The sequence below is a fragment of the Sapajus apella genome, unplaced genomic scaffold (assembly GCF_009761245.1).
Source record: "Sapajus apella isolate SASKATOON/1434 unplaced genomic scaffold, GSC_monkey_1.0 scaffold18, whole genome shotgun sequence".
NCBI lineage: Eukaryota > Metazoa > Chordata > Mammalia > Primates > Cebidae > Sapajus > Sapajus apella.
The window spans coordinates 1,745,994-1,767,550 of record NW_022436958.1 but is presented as its reverse complement, the minus strand read 5'-3'; the positions used below and the strand labels follow the sequence as shown (position 1 = coordinate 1,767,550).

General features: G+C 37.0%; 1 protein-coding gene across 2 annotated transcripts in view; it reads right to left on the bottom strand.

The window, feature by feature from the left end:
* The window catches only part of THSD7B (thrombospondin type 1 domain containing 7B), an 835,144-nt gene that overhangs the window by 220,401 nt on the left and 593,186 nt on the right, over positions 1–21,557 (bottom strand). For both annotated transcript variants that reach the window (XM_032286329.1, XM_032286330.1), the window contains exons 13-14: positions 20,379–20,573; positions 14,039–14,302 (exon numbers count right to left, since the gene is read on the bottom strand). In XM_032286329.1, coding sequence (XP_032142220.1) covers positions 14,039–14,302; positions 20,379–20,573 — 459 coding nt within the window. The remainder of the gene's footprint in view (positions 1–14,038; positions 14,303–20,378; positions 20,574–21,557) is intronic.

Sequence of the window (21,557 nt, the reverse complement as noted above, 5' to 3'; positions counted from 1 at the left end):
CTAATAGGATTGGAGATACAGACTGAAAGGGGAAATTATGAAATAGAATTAAAAATAATAGGAGGATGTGCTTGGACTGGAGATGAGAGCATGCAGTAACTCTGATTCTCTCAGGGAATTTTAAATGTGACATGCAGTGGTAGAAGCATGGAAGGAGCTGGAAAGTTAGGCGGAATCAGGAGACCCAAAGACACAGAGTCACCTGAACAACAAAATCCTGCCGTGAGGAGCCATGCAGAGGGCAGAACCAGGAGCTACTGTGCAATTCCTCCCGAGACAGAGGAGCTCCTCTCGGCTTCCTTAGCTCCCTGTGTAGCTAGCCCTGGGCCTCCATACCTGAAATTACCTCGGTGTTTTCTCATTGTTTGAAATTAAAAACAAACTAATAGTATATCAGTTTGATTAGGCATTCCACAGAGAACATTGCCCATGAGCCATTGCTCATTAGTTCAACTTGAGGTGTACAAATATAAGGACACAAAAAACTATTATAATGACCTTCAAGATAACTTTGTTAAAGTTATCTTGTTAAACTTTGTTAAAGTTATCTTGAATCACTTTATGCCCTGCAGCAGACATTGGGTAGGGCTGGAATGGAGAAAACAGTATTTTTAAGATCTTTGTGCATAATGATTCATCATTGCCCTACCTGGGAGTACATCAAGAATCTGAAAAGATTTAAAATATTTTAACTGCTTCCAATAGGAAGCTATATCAAGACTGAGTTGTGTGAGTCTGAGGTTTTAGTCTGGTAAACAGATGTTATGAAATAACATAAGCAAAATCCTGGGCAGGGTGCCTAACACATGGCATACCCTAAAAACATTTGTGTCTTTCCCCAAACCTTCCTCAGCCATGGCTCCAATAACCCAAAAAGGATGCCAAAATTTATCAAGTTAATTAACTGTGACTTAAATGGAATGATATTAGTGGAAAGGAATATAACTAATTCAAAATCTGGAATGTAGCTGCTGGGACATTATAGTCTTAGATATGAGGGAAAGGGACTAGAGTGAATACAGATGGTATTAATATATTTTTTCCTAGAGGAAGGTTTTAAAAAAGAAAAAGGAAGATGTACATAAAAAGTAAAGTATTTTCACTGTATATAGTACTGAAGGTTATAGTAAGTTTTTTAGGTGATGAACTATAATGGGCTTCTTGGCAAACAATTAAGGACACCTTAATGGAAAAAAAAATGTTTGCAGCTGACAAAATTAAGGCTTTAAGGCAACTTCAAGGAAGAAGGAGAACAAAGGAACAGGTAAAAGTACAAAACTGAGAACAAGACTTGAATCAGGAGTAGAGGAGACATAAGTCATCATAAGGAGAAAATAACCATAGAAATTGAGGAACTATCAGTGTAGCCACCAGTATCTGTAAATCAACACACAAAATATGGAAAATAAACACAGTAAAGCAAAGACTCAGTGTGGGAAAGCTATTCTGCAGTTACATCGCCACACTGTCATGCCTGAGTACGGAACAGCATCACTACCTGAAAGGAGCTATGAGCCCATAAAAGACCCATTCTTTGTGGAAGTTGTGTAACTCGGCCTCAGTTTCAAGCCACTGAAACATTACCATTGCCCAGGAGGGGTAGGCCTAACCAGAGGGCACAGAGCTATACAGCATTAACACAAACCTGTGGTAGTGCCTGATTCTGACAAAAATTTATGAACCTACTGTTAAAAGAGCTTGTGAGTATTTCAAGGAGAAAGAAATGGGCATCAGGTGTCCAGATGGGCTCTGTTAGATCAACTCAGAGAGAAGTATCTAATCTCTTTTTTGATGGGTTTACTAGACTTGTAGAGAAGAAAGGAGACGGTATATGCAGAAAGGAATTTGACAAAAACTCTCCTGATACCCTCATAAACAAATATAAAGAGCGAGATGGATTTTTGTAGCTACTCGAACAATGGTGATTAATGTGGCAGTGCCACCCTAAGAGATGTCTCCGTGCAACAAATGCTGAGGGGAATGCTTGGCCTTATTTTGTCCAACATTTTGATTAACAACTTGGATAAAGACACAGATGGCATGCTTATCAAATTTTGGGATGATATGAAGCTGAGAGTTATGGCTAATATATGAGATGTCAGAGTCAAGATTTAGAGCCCTTAACAAGCTGGAATAATGAGCTGCAACTAAGAATATAAAAAGGAATACAGGTAAAAGCACGGTTCTGCTTTATGGTACCCAAAGGGCAACCGAACAGATATACACAGAATGGGGGTTACAAAACTTTATAGCAGTTCTTAGAAAAACAGACTTCAAGAGTTTTTTTTTAACTGCACACTGAAAATGCATCAATAGTTATACAAAGTATGCATTTTATTTATTTTAATGTAACTGTCATCTACTGAGGAGTATTTGAAGTGGTTTATAAAACATGCAAAAAAGCAGTATTGAAATGGCCTAAAGAAATTAGAAAAATAGGTGGCTCATGCCTGTAATCCCGGTATTTTCACAGGCCAAGGCACACAGATCACTTGAGGTCAGAAATTTGAGACCTGCATGGCCAACATGAGGAAACCCCGTCTCTACAAAAAATACAAAAATTAGCCAGAGGTGGCGCATGCCTGTAACCCAAGTAACTCCAGAGGCTGAGGCAGGAGAATCGGTTGAACACAGGAGGCAGAGATCACCCCACTGTACTCCAGCCTGGGCAACAAAGCAAGACTCTGTCTCAAAAAAAGTAGAAAAATACAATACAATATTGCAAATATTATATTCCCACTGGCTCAGCACACACTTTTGAGCATCTTTTCTGTCCAAAAGAGTGTTCTTTGCCGATTATACACCTACTCATCCTTCACTTTTTAGGTCACATTTTCTTCCCTAGAGTGGTCTTCCCTTATTCCCCAACTTCAATCATGTCCCCATCTCATTGTTATCTTATAGAACCCTACTCCTTTTTGCGCTTAGGGCTATTTGAAATTACATATTCTGTGTATATACTTTCTTAATATCTTCCTCAACTACTAAACTGTACAGAGATCACATCTGTCTTCTTTAATACTATTTACTATATAACCAAGGCATAGCAGAGGTTTTAGTACCTAGTAGGTATTAAATGAATATGTCTTATGTTAATAAGTAAATGAGCCAAGAATTAGAGGCTAACAATCTAGAAAGAGAGAAAGACAGGCAAAGAGATATAAAGTCTAATACAAATAATATTCTACATTGATGCGTGACTAAATTTCTGTGAGTACAGAAACAGACTGGTGAAATTGAGGAAAAGGCTTCTTGAAGTAACTGACTTGAGTTAGGGCTTAAAACTGAGTAGAAGTTCACGTTAAAAAGAAAAAAACACCAAACTGAGGAAGGAACACAGGCAAAGAAATGGAGTCATGGAAGGATGGAAGGCGCTTGAGGAATGGTGAGAGGAAGTCCATATGCTACATGAAATGTGTGGTTGAAAATGACATTGGAACACTATGTTCCCTTTACTGTCATTTCAGTGTTTAGTGGCCAAATGGAAACATTCTAGGAAAACATGAGCACAGGAACAAAAGGGGCTAGAAACAGTCATATGAGTCAGAAATTTTTTTTTTTGGATATTTAGCCCGTAGAATAAAACATTTATAAATGGAGTGGAGGAAGCATTATATATTTTTTCAAATTTGTGAAATCCTCATACGCCAACATCTTTTTTTAATTAAATGAAATTAATTTGAACCAGTGAGTGGAAGGAGCTACATTTAGACTTTAGACATAAACATCTTTCCAATTTTTAGTAGTTCAGCTGAATTTTGCAGTGGTAATAGGCTCTTAGTGAGGAGGTTTCAGCAGATTCTTCTATAACCATCTCAAATAAAAATATTTCTTAGAGTTTTTCTGAAGTTATCTCTTTCCACTGTCAACATCATTCTTATCACCTATAAGCTATTCAAAAATCCCTATCCATCCCAAATCTGAAATTACAGAATTTTCTTTCTCCTGACTTCAATAAAATATTTCCAGTTGTGTTTTCTTCTTACCACTCTAATGAAGACTAAGCTCTGATTTTTTTCTTATCTTGCCCAAATTCCTATCTATGGATTTGGGGATGTCATACCCTACATACCATAAAATCTCATCACATAGGTTTTATTTAATCCTAAATTTTGTGACTGACTTTCCAACCTGCCTCTGGCATAACATTACAAGACAAGGAAGAAAATCAAAATATTTTATCCAAAAGCATGTTTCTCTGCCACATCTTGAAATGGCCCAGCAAAGTCATCCTTTGTGGGAAAAATCTGCATCTATAAAGAATCTCTATTAACATAGCTAGAGCTTTTTCTTCCAGACCCTCCCAATCGTAAATAGAGTAACTAAGATCTGAATAGGAAACATTTGTCATCTGTCATCTTTAAGGGCAGCCACTTTAGACTTCAAAAGAACTTTGGCTTCCACAGTCTTTTATCTTAACCTGAACATTTGCTTTCTGTCAATTCCAGGTCTTTAGACAAACTCAACCAATTGTCAACCAGAAAATGTTTAAATTCACCTATTGTCTGCAACTGAAATGGAATGATATTAGTGGAAAGGAATTAACCCGTCTCTACAAAAAATACAAAAATTAGCCAGGGGTGCTACATGCCTGTTATCCAAGCTACTCCGGAGGCTGAAGCAGGAGAATCGGTTGAACCCAGGAGGCAGAAATTGTAGTGAGCCGAGGTCATGCCACTGTACTCCAGCCTGGGAGACAAAGCAAGATTCTGTCCCCTGCGTGTCCCCCACCCCACCACGCACACTTTGAGTTGTCTCACCTTCCTAGATCAAACCAATGTATTTCTTAAATATATTTGATTGATGTCTCACATCTCTCTAAAATGCATAAAACCAAGCTGCGCCCCGACCACCTTGGGCACACGTTCTCAGAACCTCCTTAGGGCTGTGTCACGGGCCATGATCACTCATACTTGGCTCAGAATAAATCTCGTCAAATATTTTATAGAGTTTGGCTTTTTTTGTTGTCACTAAAAAGTGTTCTGCTCAGTCCTCCAACCATCCAAAACTGAGTTATTTTCCTCTCGCCTGCTCAAAATTTACCCGTGTTAATGTCATCAACCATCCCTAGCTCACTTTTCTACCTTGTTCCGGATTCCCCCATGTTTCTGCAGCTCCAGTCAGTGTCTTCCCTCCCCATCCCTATGGTTGCTCCCTTGTCTTACACTTTCCAGGACCACTGTCACTCTCTTCTGGCTGGTTTACCTACCTTTGATTGTATTCTAATCTAGCCTCCACCTTGAAGTCAGAATTACCTTTCTGAAATAAATATGGAATATCATCGCAATCCTGGCTAATGCCCCAACTTTCTAAAGCAGCAATGTCTTGGCAGTTGGGGATTTGAAGAATCACTGGGAGAGAGAAAGGTAAGTTAGGGTCAGGGGCCCTGAGTTTCTTCCACCCTCAGGCAGGAGATTTTACCCATCAGGCAGTCCTTGGGCAATTCCTCTTCTGTTGGGTGTGCTAGAGAAACTTGTTGGGTAAATGTGTTTTTACTTCACCAGAGTAAAAACTGAAGAATTAATGGCCTAAAGCTGAGTTTTGCAGCTATCTGAGGCTATTTCTCAGAGCACAGTCCATTTCAAAATTTAATATATGAAATGTCATATCTCAGTTCATATAGCTTATATCCTATAAGCATTAGGAGGTTATACTTAGTTTATGTTGATATGTACTTAAGTAATTTTTAAAAATTAAAATAAATTACTGTGGAATTTGTAAACAACAAAAATTTATTTCTCATTGTTCTGGGGACTGGGAAGTCCAAGATCAATGTGCTGCAAACTCAGTGTTTGATGAGGGCCTTTTCTTCACATTGTAACATCTAGCTTTGTCTTTACACAGAAAAGGAAAAAAAAATGACAAACAGGCTCCCTCAAGCCTGTTTATGAGGGCATTACTTCCATTCATGAAGGTGGAGTCCTCATAACTTAATCACCTCCTAAAAGTCCCACTCTTGTACTGTTATATTGGGGATTAAGTTTCAATATATACATTGTGGACAGACATACACATTCAGACCATAGCAGTAAATTAGCCTGTTCTGGAAGTTTCATGTAAATAAAACCATACACTACTTAGTCTTTTGTGACTGGTTTCTTTTGTTTAATAAAGTCAGTATTCACCTGTGTTGTAGCAGGTATTAATTAGTACATCACTCTTTTAATTGCCAAATAATATTGCTTTATGGAGGAACTATACATTTTATTTATCCATTTGTTAGCTAATAAAAATTAGGTTGTTTTCACTCTCTAGCTATAAAGAATAGGACTACTAAACATTTGTGTACAAATTTTCTTTTGGATATATTGTTCATCTCTGTTGGGTCATAGGGTAATTCTATGTTTACCTTTGTGAGGAACTGATGATTTTCCAAATCAGCTGAATCATTTTGTATTCCCACCAGCAATGTATGAGAGTTCCAAATTCTTCATATCCTCACCAACACCTGTTTTTGTCTTTTTGTTTATAGCCATTCTAGTGGGTATGAATTAGTATCTCATTGGGCTTTGTAATTCCTTAATGACATGATGTTGAACATCTTTTCATGTGTTTGCTGGCCATTTTTGCATTGTCTTTGAAGAAATGACTGCTTAAATCCTTGGATCACATATCAAGAATAAAAAGGCAAATACTTTTTATTTGTTGTCTTGTAAGAATTCTTTATGTATTCTGCATACAAGTCTCCTATCAGATATATGATGTGCAAATAATTCTCCCATCCTGTATGTTGTCTTTATACATTTTTTTTTCAGTTTTATTCAGATTGTGGGCCTTAAGATCCTCCCCAGAGAGGGTCCTGCCCTATATCCTATGGAAGGAATGCTGACTTCATGAAATTTCCATAAAAACTCAAGAGGACCATGTTCAGGGAGCTTCCAGATAGCTGAACACATGTAAATTTCTGGAGGGCGGTGCACTCAAAGAGGGCATGGAAGTTCTGTCCCTCTACCCCCATGCCCCTCTTGTCTTTTCATCTGTATCCTTTATAATAAGCCAGCAAATGTAAGTAAGTATTTCCCTTATTTCTGTGAACTGCTCCAGGAAATTAATCAAACCTAAAGAGGAAGTCACGGGAACCCCAACTTGAAGCCAGTTGGTCAAAATTTTTGGAGGTCCAGAGCTGCAATGTCTGGAGGTATGGGAGGCAGTTTTGGGGTCCTAGCTGCCAACCTGTGGTATCTGCTATTATCTCCACATAGACAGTATTAGAATGGAGGACAAGCAACTGGTGTCTGCTGCTGGGTGTGCGGTGAAAAACTCCCATACATTTGGTCACAGAGTATTTTTCTGTGTTGATGATTGGTGTTGTGGTGCTGTGTGGGGAGAGGAAAAACACAGTCAGAGTGTTTTTCTCTACACAGAAAGGTTACCCTAAATTATCCACATAGGTCAGGTAGTTGTAAGTGTTTTTATAAGGAGTCAAAAGGAGACTTGCTACAGAAGAACCCAACGTAATACAGAAGCCAGATCCTACATATGGATTTAAAGGCACAGGAAGAGGCCATGAGCCAAGGAATGCAAGGAATGCAACTCTACTAACAGGAAAAGAACAGAAAAAGCTTTCTTCCAAAGCCTTTGGAGTGAGCATGGCCCTAACTACACCTTGATTTTGACCTAGTGAAACAGATTTTGAACTTCTTACTTACCTTCAAAACTGTGTGAGAATAACTGTGCATTGTAAATTTTACACCACCAAGTTTGTAGTTTTGGTAAAGTAGTCATAGGGAACAAATTCACATATGTAAATTAAAATTAATTATTCATAAGCATAATTTACAATCTGTGTTTTGTGAGCCATTATTGAGTATGTGTGACGTGCTGACACTTTGTCAGCTGTTTGTGATGATAGAGTAATGAAGTGTTCATGGTCCCTCTCTCGGGGGCATGCAGCCCTCCGTGGCAGGATGGTCTAGCAATAAGATAGGTAAAAGAGGAGAAGCATAGGACTGAGAACATATATCTTGCTAAGAAACATTAAGCAGACAAGCTCAGCTCCTAGTGGGTTCTAGGAGTTGGGGAGTAGGGAAAGGGCTACCTGGCAAGACTGCCTGTGGTTTTTTCAAAAAGGGTGATATTTCTAATATAAGCTCAGAAAGGTTATTAGGAGTCAACGAGAGAATTAGGTTGCAAATTAAATTAAATTAAAGTCAAAGCAGGAGGAAAGTAGATAGGTACAGAAGGCAGAAGACCTCTGCCAGCAAATGGCATCTATTGAGATATTCTAGAACCCAGGACTGCTGGAGTTCAGAGTAGGGTAGATAAAGGCTGAGGCTTCAGGGATTAAATAAGGTTAAAATCAAAAGCACAGTAGATATCTTACCCCAGTAAAAATGGCTTTTTATCAAACAGAGATGGAATAACAGATGTTGGTGAGGATACTGAGAAAGGGAAACCCTCATACACTGTTAGTAAATTTGCATAATCACTATGAATAGCAGTATGGAAGTTCCTCAAAAAACTAAATAGAACTACCGTATTATCCAGCAATTCCAGTACTGGATATATATCCAAGAGGCATAAAGTTAATACAGCAAAGAGATATCTATACGCCCACTACTTACAATAGCCAAAATATGAAATCAACCTAAGTGTTCATCAATGTATAAAGAAAATAATAATGACAGAAGGCAGACAAATCTTAGGTAGACAGGGACAGGTCCCCAGTGAAACTTGACCTTCAAGCTGAAGACAGTCCCAGGTAAATCCTCGAACCAGATTGAAAATCTCTCTGCTTGTTTGGTGTACTTTCCTCTGAGTGATTCCTACCCTTCACCTTTTTTATATATAGCTACCTTTTCCTAATTGGTTTCTACACTGCTGTGCCCCTTTGAGCGGTGCCTTTGTTTTAGCCTCTTTTTGCATACTCTAACCAATCAGCACTCGCCCCATTCTCAGCACATAAAAGCCCTGAGCCCAGCCACACTGAGGGAGAGATGACCTGACTTTAAGCTGCAAATGCTAAATTATATCTGGATGATATATTAATGAAAATAATTGCCTATTAAATCAATTATAATTCATCTGGAATCAGCAAACAGATTACATTTTTATATTATAATTTGATGAATTAAAGTTTATTCACATTTGTATCACTGGACCACTTGAAAAATTGTTCCTTCTGCATTCTTCCACTGTTTCAAAAACATTGCTTATTCACTAGTAGCAAGGCGATTTCATTTCCTCTATTCCCAAATTGTACAGCAGGGGCAAAATAGGACAAAGTTTTCTGTGCTCTTTGTCCCTGAATTACACAGGTGGCTTCTCTATGGATCTGCTTTTGTTATACATAGCTGTTCTACCCAAAGGTCTGTTAACACATGTGCATACATGCACACCTGCACACACATTTTGAAACTTGTATATGAGCATACCTGTGTTGACTCTTGTCTAACCTAGCCTTTCCATTCATTCAGCCAACATATGCTGAGAGCCTGTGTGGGACCAGAGCCTGTGATAGATATTAGGGATAGAGAAATGAATGTAATTTAGTCATGAATTTCAACTAACTTTCAAGTTAGTAAGAGAAATAGAGATTTACATGGATTTTTTTTTAAAAAAATAAAGATAAATGTAGTCCTAAAAACAATCACAAGACTGGAAGAAGGAGAAAGACTTCCTGCAATGGATAGCACCTGAACTTAACCTGGAGAATGAGGAGTCCCATGAAAGGAAGAAAAAAAAAAAAAAAAGGGCATGCCAAGTGGAGAACATCCTCATGGAAGCCCTTGATGGTGTGGTTGTCGAGCTGCTACATAGAAAAGGGGCCAAAAAAGGCTGCAAGCAGGCCCATGGCTTGGCCACATTTTTGTGTCAGTGTGATGGCTGATGGTTCCTGGTATGACAGATATCAGGTGGATATGTCAGGACAGAATAGCATAACATCACCAGGTGCAGAAGATAGCAAAAGGAAAAGAAAAGATGAGATACACTTTGGAGACAAAATTACTAGGACCTGATGATTCAGTCATGTTTTCAAAAATACATTTTGAATGTCTATGAAATTTCTGACACTATTGTAGGTGCTGTGGATACAGCAATTGAAAATAAATGAAAGACATTTTTTAAAAGTTTCCACTCTCCTGGAACTTTACTATCTACTGCAGGGAGAGACAATAAGCACTCATTCCTGAAAAGTAAATATATAATGTGTTAGTTGGTGATTAAGTGCTACAAAAAACCACATAAAGACTGGCAAGGGAAATGGGAAGTGATGAGGTGGGTCAATTATTGAGGAATTGGAAAGACTTGATATGAGGAGATACTCAGTAGAGACCTGAATAGAAGGAGAGATGAAGGCAGGGCCAGGGAGAGGTAAAATTCAGTGTATTGGCATGCTGAAGTACTTTTCTGTCCTGTTCTTTGAGGAAAAAATAAATAAAACCAAACACTGGGATAAGAAACATGGTTGGAAGTGACTCACCTCAAGAATCTTAATTTTGTCATGGAATTTCTTTTTCTTTTCTTCCTTTTTTTTTTTTTTTTTTTTTGAGATGGAGTCTCACTCTGTTGCCTAGGCTGGAGTTCAGTGGCACGATCTCAGCTCACTGGAATCTCCGCCTCCTGGGTTCAAGCAATTCTCTGCTGCAGCCTTCCAAGTAGCTGAGATTACTGGCACCCGCCACCACACTTGGCTAATTTTTATATTTTTCCTAGATATGGAGTTTCACCATCTTGGCCAGGCTGGTCTTGAACTCCTGACCTTGTGATCCACCCACTTCGGCCTCCCAAAGTGTTGGTATTACAGGCGTGAGCCACTGTGCCTGGCCAGTCATGGAATATTTTGTTGCCCAGTTTTAGTAGTCCCATCATTGGGCCTGTTATTATTACACAGGTGGAGAAAAACTCCAATTTAAAGTTAAAAAAATAAATAAATTGCAATTTTAATATTTGTCCTCACTGTGATATTCCTAAAGCCAAGTAGAATTGGCTGTGATTATCTGTGGTTTCAATTACCCACAGAATCCATTAGCATGGATAACTCAAATTTTATGGAGTTGTGCTTCCACAGTTACATGTATACAATAGAGGCCATATAGAACACATTATGCTTAAAGAGGAATAATCATCCTCATGAAGAAGTCTTCCTGATGTCATCATGGGTAATCCTGCTCATGTCTAAAATATAAATAAGAGATGAAGTCCAAGCAAAGATTTAAAAGGGAAAGCATTTGCCATTCTTATCAGGAGATCCAGATTTACGTCATTATCCTGTGCCTTAGTTTGACTGTAATAAAAATGTAACTTCTTTTTTTTTTGAGATATGGTCTTGCTCTGTCACCCAGGGTAGAGTGCAGTGGCACAGTCTCGGCTCACTGCAACCTCCGCCTCCTGGATGCAAATGATTCTCCTGCCTCAGCCTCCCAAGTAGCTGGGATTACAGGTACCCACCACCACACCTGGTTAATTTTTGTATTTTTAGTAGAGATGGAGTTTTGCCATGTTCAGGCTGGTCTTGAGCTCCTAACCTCAAGTAATCCACCTGCCTTGGCCTCTCAAAGTGCTAGGATTACAGGCATAAGCCACCACACCTAGCCTGTAATATAATTCTTAATAGTGAGTTAATTCATATACACATATATGTATACTTAGAGGCAAGGTCTCATTCTTTCACACAGGCTGGAGTGCAGTGGCACAATCATGGCTCACTGAATGCTTGACCTTCCACAGACTCAAGTGATTTTGCCACCTCAGTCCCCCAAATTGTTGGGATCACAGATGCATGCCCCCATGCCCAGCTTATTTTTTATTTTTTCTAGAGGCAAGGCCTCCCTATGTTGACCAGGCTTGTCTCAAACTCTTGGGCTCAAGTGATCCTCCCACCTATGTCTCTCAAAGTTCTGAGATAACAGGCATGAGCCGTAGTGTTCAACTCCAAATCATGGAGATATATATATTAAAACTTACAACTTTATTAGTAACCATTAAAAGATTTTTTCCCTTTGATGTGTCATATCCCTAAAGGTGACACAATAAGGTATTTTCAATTGCTATTTAAAAAAAATTCTTGAAAAGATATACTGTGAAAGTAGCTTAATACAAGCACTATAAAAGTTATGAGGCTATAGTAAATCTTGATTAAAGCACAATTTTTATTTGGTGAATATCTTTTAGATTCCCTAATAAGCTTTTGCTATGGCATTGAAAATTGGTTAAATTACAAACATCTTCTCTTCTTTCAATATGTTTTCATTTCTAACCTGAAATGATTGTTTTCTAAATTAAAAAACCCTTCACAACTTCATGCAAAATTAGAAATAAATGATAGACAACATACAGAAAAGATGACTTGCATTTGGAATAATCTTTTCAATTCTATCTATAAATTATATCTTAAAATTACTTATGTATTTCTTTATTGCCACCAGCCTAGTCTAACCTACCATCATGTTTTTCTTTGATTAACTACAGGAGTTTCCCAAAAGCTTCCTTCCTCGTTTTAAGTCACTCTGTAGATAGTAGTAAAAAGCGAACTTTAAAATCCCTAAATTGGATAACATTACCCACCCCACCTTCAAGCCGATGACTACAGTTAAATTATATCCATATTCCTTGGCTTGTCCTACAAGATTCCTCATACTTCTTCAACTTCACTTCACACAGCTCTCACACAAAAACAGAGGGTTTTATCTCTTTTTGTTCAAAACATCTTTCCTAGCTTTTACCTTCTGGACACTCCACTAACTAAAACAACCTTGATATGTGCTCTGCACATCTGCCTCCTTCCTACCCTCACATCTTACATTTATGTCACTTCAGTGAAAATTTCCCTAAAGTCAATCAAAAGATTTTCTATTCAGCATCCTCGGAGATAATCCAAACTTGAAATTCTTTTTATGTATTCATTTTATTTATATCCCCCACTGGACAGTAAACTCCACAAGTTCCTGACCTCCCCTTAACTGTGCACTCAAATTATAGACATCCAGGTACACAGTAGATGTTCGATAAAAGTGTTTTGTTCAAATGAATAAATAAACCAATGTGCACATACAAGCCAAAAAGCAAAGATTCGAGTCACCTTAAAATGGGTCCATTATTTGCTTGTGATGTATTCGATGTTTCTGAAAGTCAAATCACTTAAAAAATTAATGTAGACTAACCTAGGAAGCCTATATAAAGCAATGAGAATATTAATTTAAAAGTCATTACATCTCATTGTATAAATGACACGGGTATATTTTAAGTAAAGATCCAGTACGCTGGCAATAAGGAAGAACTATCATTTATGTAGTTTGTACATTATAATTGAATTCGATTTTCTGGTATTACTGAGAATCCTTACTACTACACAAAACCTTGATGACTAAGACCATAATCTACCCATTTGTTTCTAGACTTATCTTTTTTAAAAAGTAGTAAAAAAGGAAAAAACAGAGCAGGAAATTCAGAAGATCCATTGTAATGATTGGTTTCAGCCTTTTTCACCAACTTTCACCCCAGCTGTATTTAACCTCCATTCCTTTTGCCATACACCCAGATCTTTCAAATTCTCCCAACTAAGGTTCAAAAACAGTCTTCTCCCAGATTAACATCTCAGAAAATTCTCTGAGATTGCCTTTTTTTCCCCTACAATTTTATTTTATTTACTTGGGTATACTTATACTTGTAAAACTTTTAAAATCAACTTTTTCATTGATTTTTTTTTTTTTCAGCTACACTAGGAGATACTCTGATGGCTTCTATGTATATGGTTAGAGCACCAAAAAACAGCATGGAATATATTTGTTTGTACTTGGCTTTGGCTTTCTCAGTGAAGTGGAGCAGCAGTGCTTACCGCCAGTAAACGAGTGGCTAATAAACAAAGGTGAAATAGTGAATGAAGTGAATCAGGGATCCAGCACCATCACATTCCAGATAATCATTGAGATGTAGATGTATGCATTTCATCTGTCCATATTTTATGAGACAGTATGTTATTGACAAAAGAGAACTAAAACAATTATTATAGAGCAAAGCTATTAATTCTAGACCTGAGACAAACCTCCGGGGCTGTGTGTGAGTGTTCTCATCTGTTACTCCTCATCCATCTCCTTACCAGAGCTGCTGCAGAAGGAGGGGTCAACAGGTCTTCCATTTTTATCAGAGCAGGCTACTGCTCGAAAGCGCATGCCTTCTCCACATTCTTTGCTGTCTCCTTGCACGCGCAGTCCTCGCTGAGGCTCTCTTCTGCCTTCCGGAAGAATGCAATCTGACCAGTTTCCATAAGGTTTGGATATAAAGTCATCACAAGGACACAGTTCTGTCTCTACTAGAGGGTAAAAGTCAGCATCCTGGCATTTCTCCTTCTTTCTGCTTTTCCCTGTTCCAACAAGAGACATTGAGATAGTAAATATCTATTAGCTGTTTTGTTAAAAGTCACTCACACTTTTGCATTTGCAAACTTTTAGAGTACTAAACCTTAAATAAAGCCTTCATTTTCTTCACTCTTTTGCATTGAAAGTAAATCCTGAGACAATGGAAACAACTCTCAGAACAACTGTGAAATTCAAGTTAATTTGAATGAGGTAGAAAATGGTTTAATGTTTGAGAGTAGCATAAAATATTTAGAAGATGCTTGCTACAGCTAGAGAATTCCAGTTAATGTATTCACTATTATTTTCTCTATAGTTTGCTGGAAAAAACAGATTGATTACCCTGTCTCCATTCTCCTTCACTAATGATTGCCAGATCACCAACCAAAGAGTCTAAGTAGTTAACTCCCTCTCTTCTTAGCAGAGGTCTCTTGCGGTGTGATGGACAAAGTTAAACTCATCTTAGTCTCTGCCATTAGGCAGCTCTCAAACATTTACGCAAACAATCAATTGAAATAAATGATCAAGTCATTGAATAATTTAATTTGAGAAAAAGCTTTTTCATTTTGAGAGATTCTTCCAACTTAAGTATTCTAGAATATGACTTTATCTTACCAATTCACTTTGATGGACCTGTTAGCTGTGGTCCCAGCTCTGAGTAAGACAATGCAGTGTCATTTCCCACAGCTGTAAGTGCTTGGTCATCATGTTTAGTGGATTCTAAATCAGACTGTAACTTGATTCAACTGTGCTGTTAACACAATTCCTCTAGATTACTAAAAATTGTCCTAGATCTAATAATTTCACCTTTTGTTTTCTCATTAGTGAGTCATTATCTAGAGTCATGACTGATTGTAAAATATATAGGCAGCTTTATTGGTCTATTTACTGTGTTAATGGCTGTTTTGAAAATGCCTGATACAACGTGATACATGGGCTCCTTTCTCATTGCCACATGGTTTGCATTACATATAATTTTAGTTGTTGACTGGATGATTGGCTCTATGATCTTCCATGATGCTTATCTCTGCAATAAATAAGAATCCCTAGGCTGGGTGCGGTGGTTCACACCTGTAATCCCAGCAGTTTGGTAGGTCAAGGAGGGTGGATTACTTGATTTTCTGTCTAATAAATGGAATATTTTTTGCATCTATAACAATTGCTTTAAGTACTAAAAATCAATCCCTAGCACAATTCTAAAGACTTTTTCTTCGTTAAGTCAGAATGCATACTAGTTATCTAGTTATCATAAATATCTATATATTATATCTCATATAATATATACAAAACCTGGACAGATTTTCTGTCTAATAAATTGAATATTTTTTGCATCTGTAACAATTGCTTTAATTACTATTCAGTCTAAAACCTGTGATGATATAGCTTGAGGTCAGGAGTTCAAGACAAGCCTAGCCAACATGATGAAACCCCATCTCTGCTAAAAATACAACAATTAATCAGGTGTGGTGGCATGTGCCTGTAATCTCAGCTACTCAGGAGCCTGAGGCAAGAGAATTGGTTGAATCTGGGAGGCAGAGGTTGCAGTGAGCCAAGACTGTGCCACTACACTCCAGCCTGGGTAACAGAACGAGACTGTGTCTCAAAAAAGAGAGAAAAAAAGAATTTCTTCAGGACCTGAAGTTGATCTGGTGGTAGCTTCAGCTATACTTCTGGTAGAAGTTATTCACTTGCCTCTACCATTAGGACACTTAGAATAAGTTGAGAAGCACAGCCTCGATCACAGCCATGACAATTTACTGTTTGAGAGATATATCAATGAGTAGTGTGTGTCTCCTTCTTATTAACATTTAGCAAGTTCAAGACCCCCGTTTCGAACTTTCATAAAATATTGTCGAATTTTTCAGTCTCCATCTCTTCAGTTTCATTTCTCTTCTAACCCCACTTAACCCTGGATTCTGTCTACTTATTTCTGGAAACCACTGTTATCAAGTGAAAAACAAACAACAACGATAACAAAAAAACAAAAAACAAAAAACAAAACAACAACAAAAAAAACAAAACAAGGAACAAAGCCAAAGCCCTGGAATACCTTGTATTACTTGTCTTTCAGATCTAATGACTCAGTGATAGTTGGGAGTGTTGACTACACCTTCATTCTTGAAATATTCTTTCCAAGTTCCATCATAGCATACCCTTTTGTTCCTCACCTTCACCCCATGCCCCCACCTCTCTCTTGCCATATATTATTTATTTTTACTCGGTGAACTATTTTTATTCTCTACCTCTTTTAAACTGATGGGGTTCCCCAAGGCACCATCTTAGGTTCTCCCCTCTTCTGATCCTACAACTTATTTGAAGAGTTTAAATTACCATCCATATTGCTTTAATTTTAAATTATTATCTTCATCCAAGATTTCTTGCTGAAGATTCTGATCCATAGACTGAAAATCTACACCCAAGGAACCAATCACACCCATCGTCTTTTACATCACAACCTTTCTTTCTCCTGCATTTCTCAATTCTACCAATATCACCAAGTTAAAGTTGGAATATCCTGAATTATTCTGTTGAACCCCCTACATCAGATTAATGGCAAAATTATATCACTTCAAATGCTTAAAGATTTGTTGCAACAGTCCATTTCTTTACATTCCAATGTATGCTACCCATATTTAGCCCCACCTCCAAATCTCCAGTTGAAATTACAGCAGATTCCTCCACGATCTTGTTGCTGTCATACTTCACTCCCTTCAATCTGTTCACCACCCTGAAGTCAGAGCCAGCTTTTAAAGTACAAATCTGATCAAATCACCTGTCTACTGAAAACTCTGCTGTGGCTTATCATAGCACAGAATGAAGTCCAGAGTTCTCCCCTAGGGTCATCAAGGACCTATATGATTCGTATCCATTTGTATCTGCCTCTGGCCTACATTGCACCCCTCTGTCTCTAGCATGTTACAATAGTCAGTCATACTGAGCCACTTCCGGTTTCTAGAAATTACTCATTTTGCTTCTAGCCTTTTTATGTTTACTCCAGAAACTTCCACAATTTCTACCCTCCTCCCTTGGGCTAGCTAATGCCTGCTTCTCCTTCAAATCAAAACTAACGTGTTTCTCCCTCCAGAAAACCATCCTTGAACATGCAGGAATGGTTAGAGACATGCCATGTTGCTGGCTTTGAAGATGGAGGGAGGGGAACATGAGCCAGGGACAGGGGCAGCCTCTACAAGCTTGAAAATGAAAGGAAACAATTTTTCTCTGAAGCCGCCAGAAAGAAATGCAGCCCAACAGACATCTTGTCTTTCGATCTGTGAAACCTGTGTCACACTACAGACCTGCAAAATAATAAATCTGTGCTGCTTTAAGCCAGCAATGTTGTAGTAATTTGTTACAACAATAGCATTTGTTTGAATATAGCAACCAATACAACAGCTACTATAGCAGAAACTATACTGTAATTACCTCTAGTAAAAATCTCACTGTATCTCCAATTAGACTGCAAGCTCTGTTAAGTTAGGATGGGTCATGTCTATTGATTCCCTTGTGGTATTACCAAGGACTAGCACCCATACATGGTAAACAAAAAATATTAATTGAATAGTTGAGAAAAGGGAGTTGTAAAAAAAAGAAAAGAAAAAAGAGAAGGAGGAAGAGAAAAAAGAGAAAGAGATGGAGGAGGAGAAAAAGGAAAAAAATGTTCATTTACAAGGTGACTAGAAATTACTAGCAGAACAAATATTCTCTACAAATATATGTTGCCTCTATGTTTATGATATCCTTCTTAATTATATAACATCACTGATGAAGGATTTGAGTAAGTTAGTTAATTCAGAAGTGGTTGTCACAATAAGAAGCAAATTATCAGTGGTCCTTTACTTTGATTATATTCTAATCAAAATTAGCATTAACCATTGGATTCAGAACAAGTTAGTACTAAAAATCAATCCCTAGTACAATTCTAAGGACTTTTTCTTCCTTAAGTCAGAATGTGTATCAGTTATCTAGTTATCATAAATAAATATCTATGTATATCTCATATAATATATAAAAAGATCTGGACAGATTTTCTGTCTAATAAATGGAATATTTCTGACATCTATAACAATTGCTTTAATTACTATTCAGTCTAAAACCTGTGATGATATAGTTTGGCTACAACACCTAGAATACTCAGTGAATTAAAGCCTCTTCTCACAAATGGACAAAAGAAAGTTAAACATCCGATATGGCCCCATATTCAATGAAGTGTCTTGTATTTATATGTTTCTGTGTGTGTGTTTGCATTAAAGAGAGAGTCACATGGCTTTAGACTTTGAGTCCAAGGCTTTCAGCATCATTCATGTTAGAGATTGTTTATTACACTTACTACCAAATTACCTAGAGATAACAAAATAGAATCATTAGTTTCATGACAAAAAAAATAAGTATTGAAAAGTGGAAGTATTTCAATTCACTAGTGGGATTTTTTTTCAACAGTGATATTAAATGATTCATTTTACTGTTTTTGTAAAAAAGAACTCATGCATTTCATGAAATGGCTAACTTGTTTTGGTGCTACTTAGACATAAAGACACACAAAGTTCAGTTAGCCACCTGAAAGCATCACAGTTAATAATTTAGAAAAGAAATTCCGAACAGTATTTTAGTCTGAGTAATTTTTAGGTTACAGTTTACAGAAAAAAATGTACAACTATTATTCAATATTTATATAAAAGGAACATTTTAAATACAAGTCAAATTAATTAGAGTTTTAACAATTCATAACATAAATGGTAGTGGTTTTAAAATCAATAAATATCCTAGGATTTTCAATATTTTCAATTTTCTTTATGTAGGTATAAAAGATCATCAACAAACTTTTAAGAAAAAGAAACTGACAACCAATTAAAAACTTCCTTTCCCTCTGAAGGAAATTCTCTCTCATCTCAAGTATATAAAGAGTTGCTAGAGTAATGGCTTCTGATGCTTTATGTTTGTACAAGCAAACAGAATTTCATTAATTGGCCCTGAACTTCAGATATTCCTGTCACGTACATTCCGTCTCATTGTGTTGTTTTTCTATGAGAAATTTGTTTTATCTTAGAAATAAGCAATGTTGCATAAAATTATATGTGCACAAATTTTTGTGGAAGATAGGGCACGAAATACAGCACATCTTGTTTTGTGTTTCTATTTATGGTTATGTGTTTCATCTATACTTATAAATGACTCCCAGTTTGTGTGCAGAAATCCTGTTAAAGGCTCTAGTTGATTACTGAAGCCCATAGTAGGGATTTAAATTCAAAATGTGATCAGAAAAGCAATGCATTCAGACAAAAGGGTCTTGAAACCAACAGAATTAGCACTTAAACTGTTCAGGAGAACAAATGGTCATCTGTGCTTAATTCTTCAATGTCAACACCAATTTTGTTATCTCAATGATTATTCTGGTATTTTTCCTTTGGTTCTTCATTTTCTGCATATACAAATACACAAGCAGTTAAGAGAATTTGTGGCGTATTTTTCTAGGGAAGTAGTAAAATACACTATTACATCAATGATTTGCATACTGCAGGCAAAAATTGTTCCAGGAATTCAATTAAACAATTAGTTGCTTTAATTTCCATTAAATTTTACAGCTGAAAACAGAACTCATAATTAATAATATACCACAAAAGCATAATTAGTATATGTAATTTGATTTTTGCCTACACTACTAAAATTTTAAAATGTCAAATTGCTTATAATGGCAAAAGACATTTGATAATCTGCTTTTGATAATCTTTCCAAATCAGTGATTGCCTTCAAGCTCACTGAGATCCTGGCATGATAGCACACAACAAACTTTGCCATGAACTACTCAAAAGAAGATGATGAATATAATGCCTTTTATGACTGCAAAGGTAATAAAACTATATAGACAGGAACTTGATAGCTATAAAATATTTCACATCTTTCATTTATTTCACAAACATTAATTGAGTACATGTTATGTACCAGGCATTGTTCTGTGTTTGAGAATATGTATCCAGGAATGGAGGGGGAGAGACCTGATACAAATTCCTGTCCTTTGGACCTCACATTCTACACAAAAGATCCAGAGATCAGCTTGCCAGGTGCTAGAGAGTAAAATATGCACTGTACCTGTGAGCTGTCGCCGCCTACTTTTTGTGGCTTCACAGTTCATGGAGCAGGGCGTAAACTTGGACCAAGCAGTGAAGGTGCAGTCTTCTCTACACAGGACGGTGCATTCTTGCACAAGGGGAGGCATGCCATTTGTCCGCTGGAGGCATTCCATCATTTCTGCTGACTGGTTGTCATCAGAGATGCATGAGACAGCTGAAAAAAAGCATAGATTCTTTTGTTATTATTTTGATTAAATCAGTCAGCTGCTGGTTCTTTGACAAGACAGCAGAATCCCTCAATGTTTAAAAATTTGGGTTTCCATAAATGGTACAAATGGTGTTCAACATAGCTAACCTTATTTCTCACTGGAAATTAAATTTTTATTGTTGCCATTGGAGGTATTTGAGGATTTAATTGGTTTCATTATTAATCCAAACCCTGCATTGACAGCAACCAAAATAACATCCAGTAATTTATTGTACTTCCTGTTCCTCAGCATCTGATCTCTAGAGATGATATAAAACTAAAAAAGGGATTCTATAAGAGTAAGATGAGAACACAAAAAGGAGAAAACCACTTTAAAAAAATCATATGGACTCCTCCTGGATATGATTTTTTTTCCTGTTTAGATGACACTTATAAAAGTAGATCTATTTTCACTTCACAGTCAGTATTTTAAAAGGAATTTCTGCTGTCTGTAAATAAACATTTTTCTCCTTATTAATCATTATGGATCAGTTTAAATTTTTAATTCTTTTTCAAGTACAAGCATAACCTATTCAGATCATTTCCATTGCAAATATCTTTTATTTTTAAAATTTTATTTTTCCATAAGTTATTGGGATACAGGTGGTATTTGGTTACATGAGCAAGTTCTTTTGTGGAGATTTGTAAGAACCTGGTACAAGCATTACCTGAGAAGTATACACTGCACCATATTTGTTGTCTTTTATCCCTCACCACCCCTCATTGTTCCCACCAAGTCGCCGAAGTCCATTGTAACCTTCTTATGCCTTTGTGTCCTCATAGCTTAGCTCCTACATATTAGTGAAAACATACGATGTTTGATTTTCCATTCCAGACTTACTTCACTTAGAATAATAAAATAATAGTCTCTAATTTCATCCAGATCTCTGCAAATGCTGTCAATTCATTCCTTTTTACAGCTGAGTAGCATTCAGTATATATATATATATA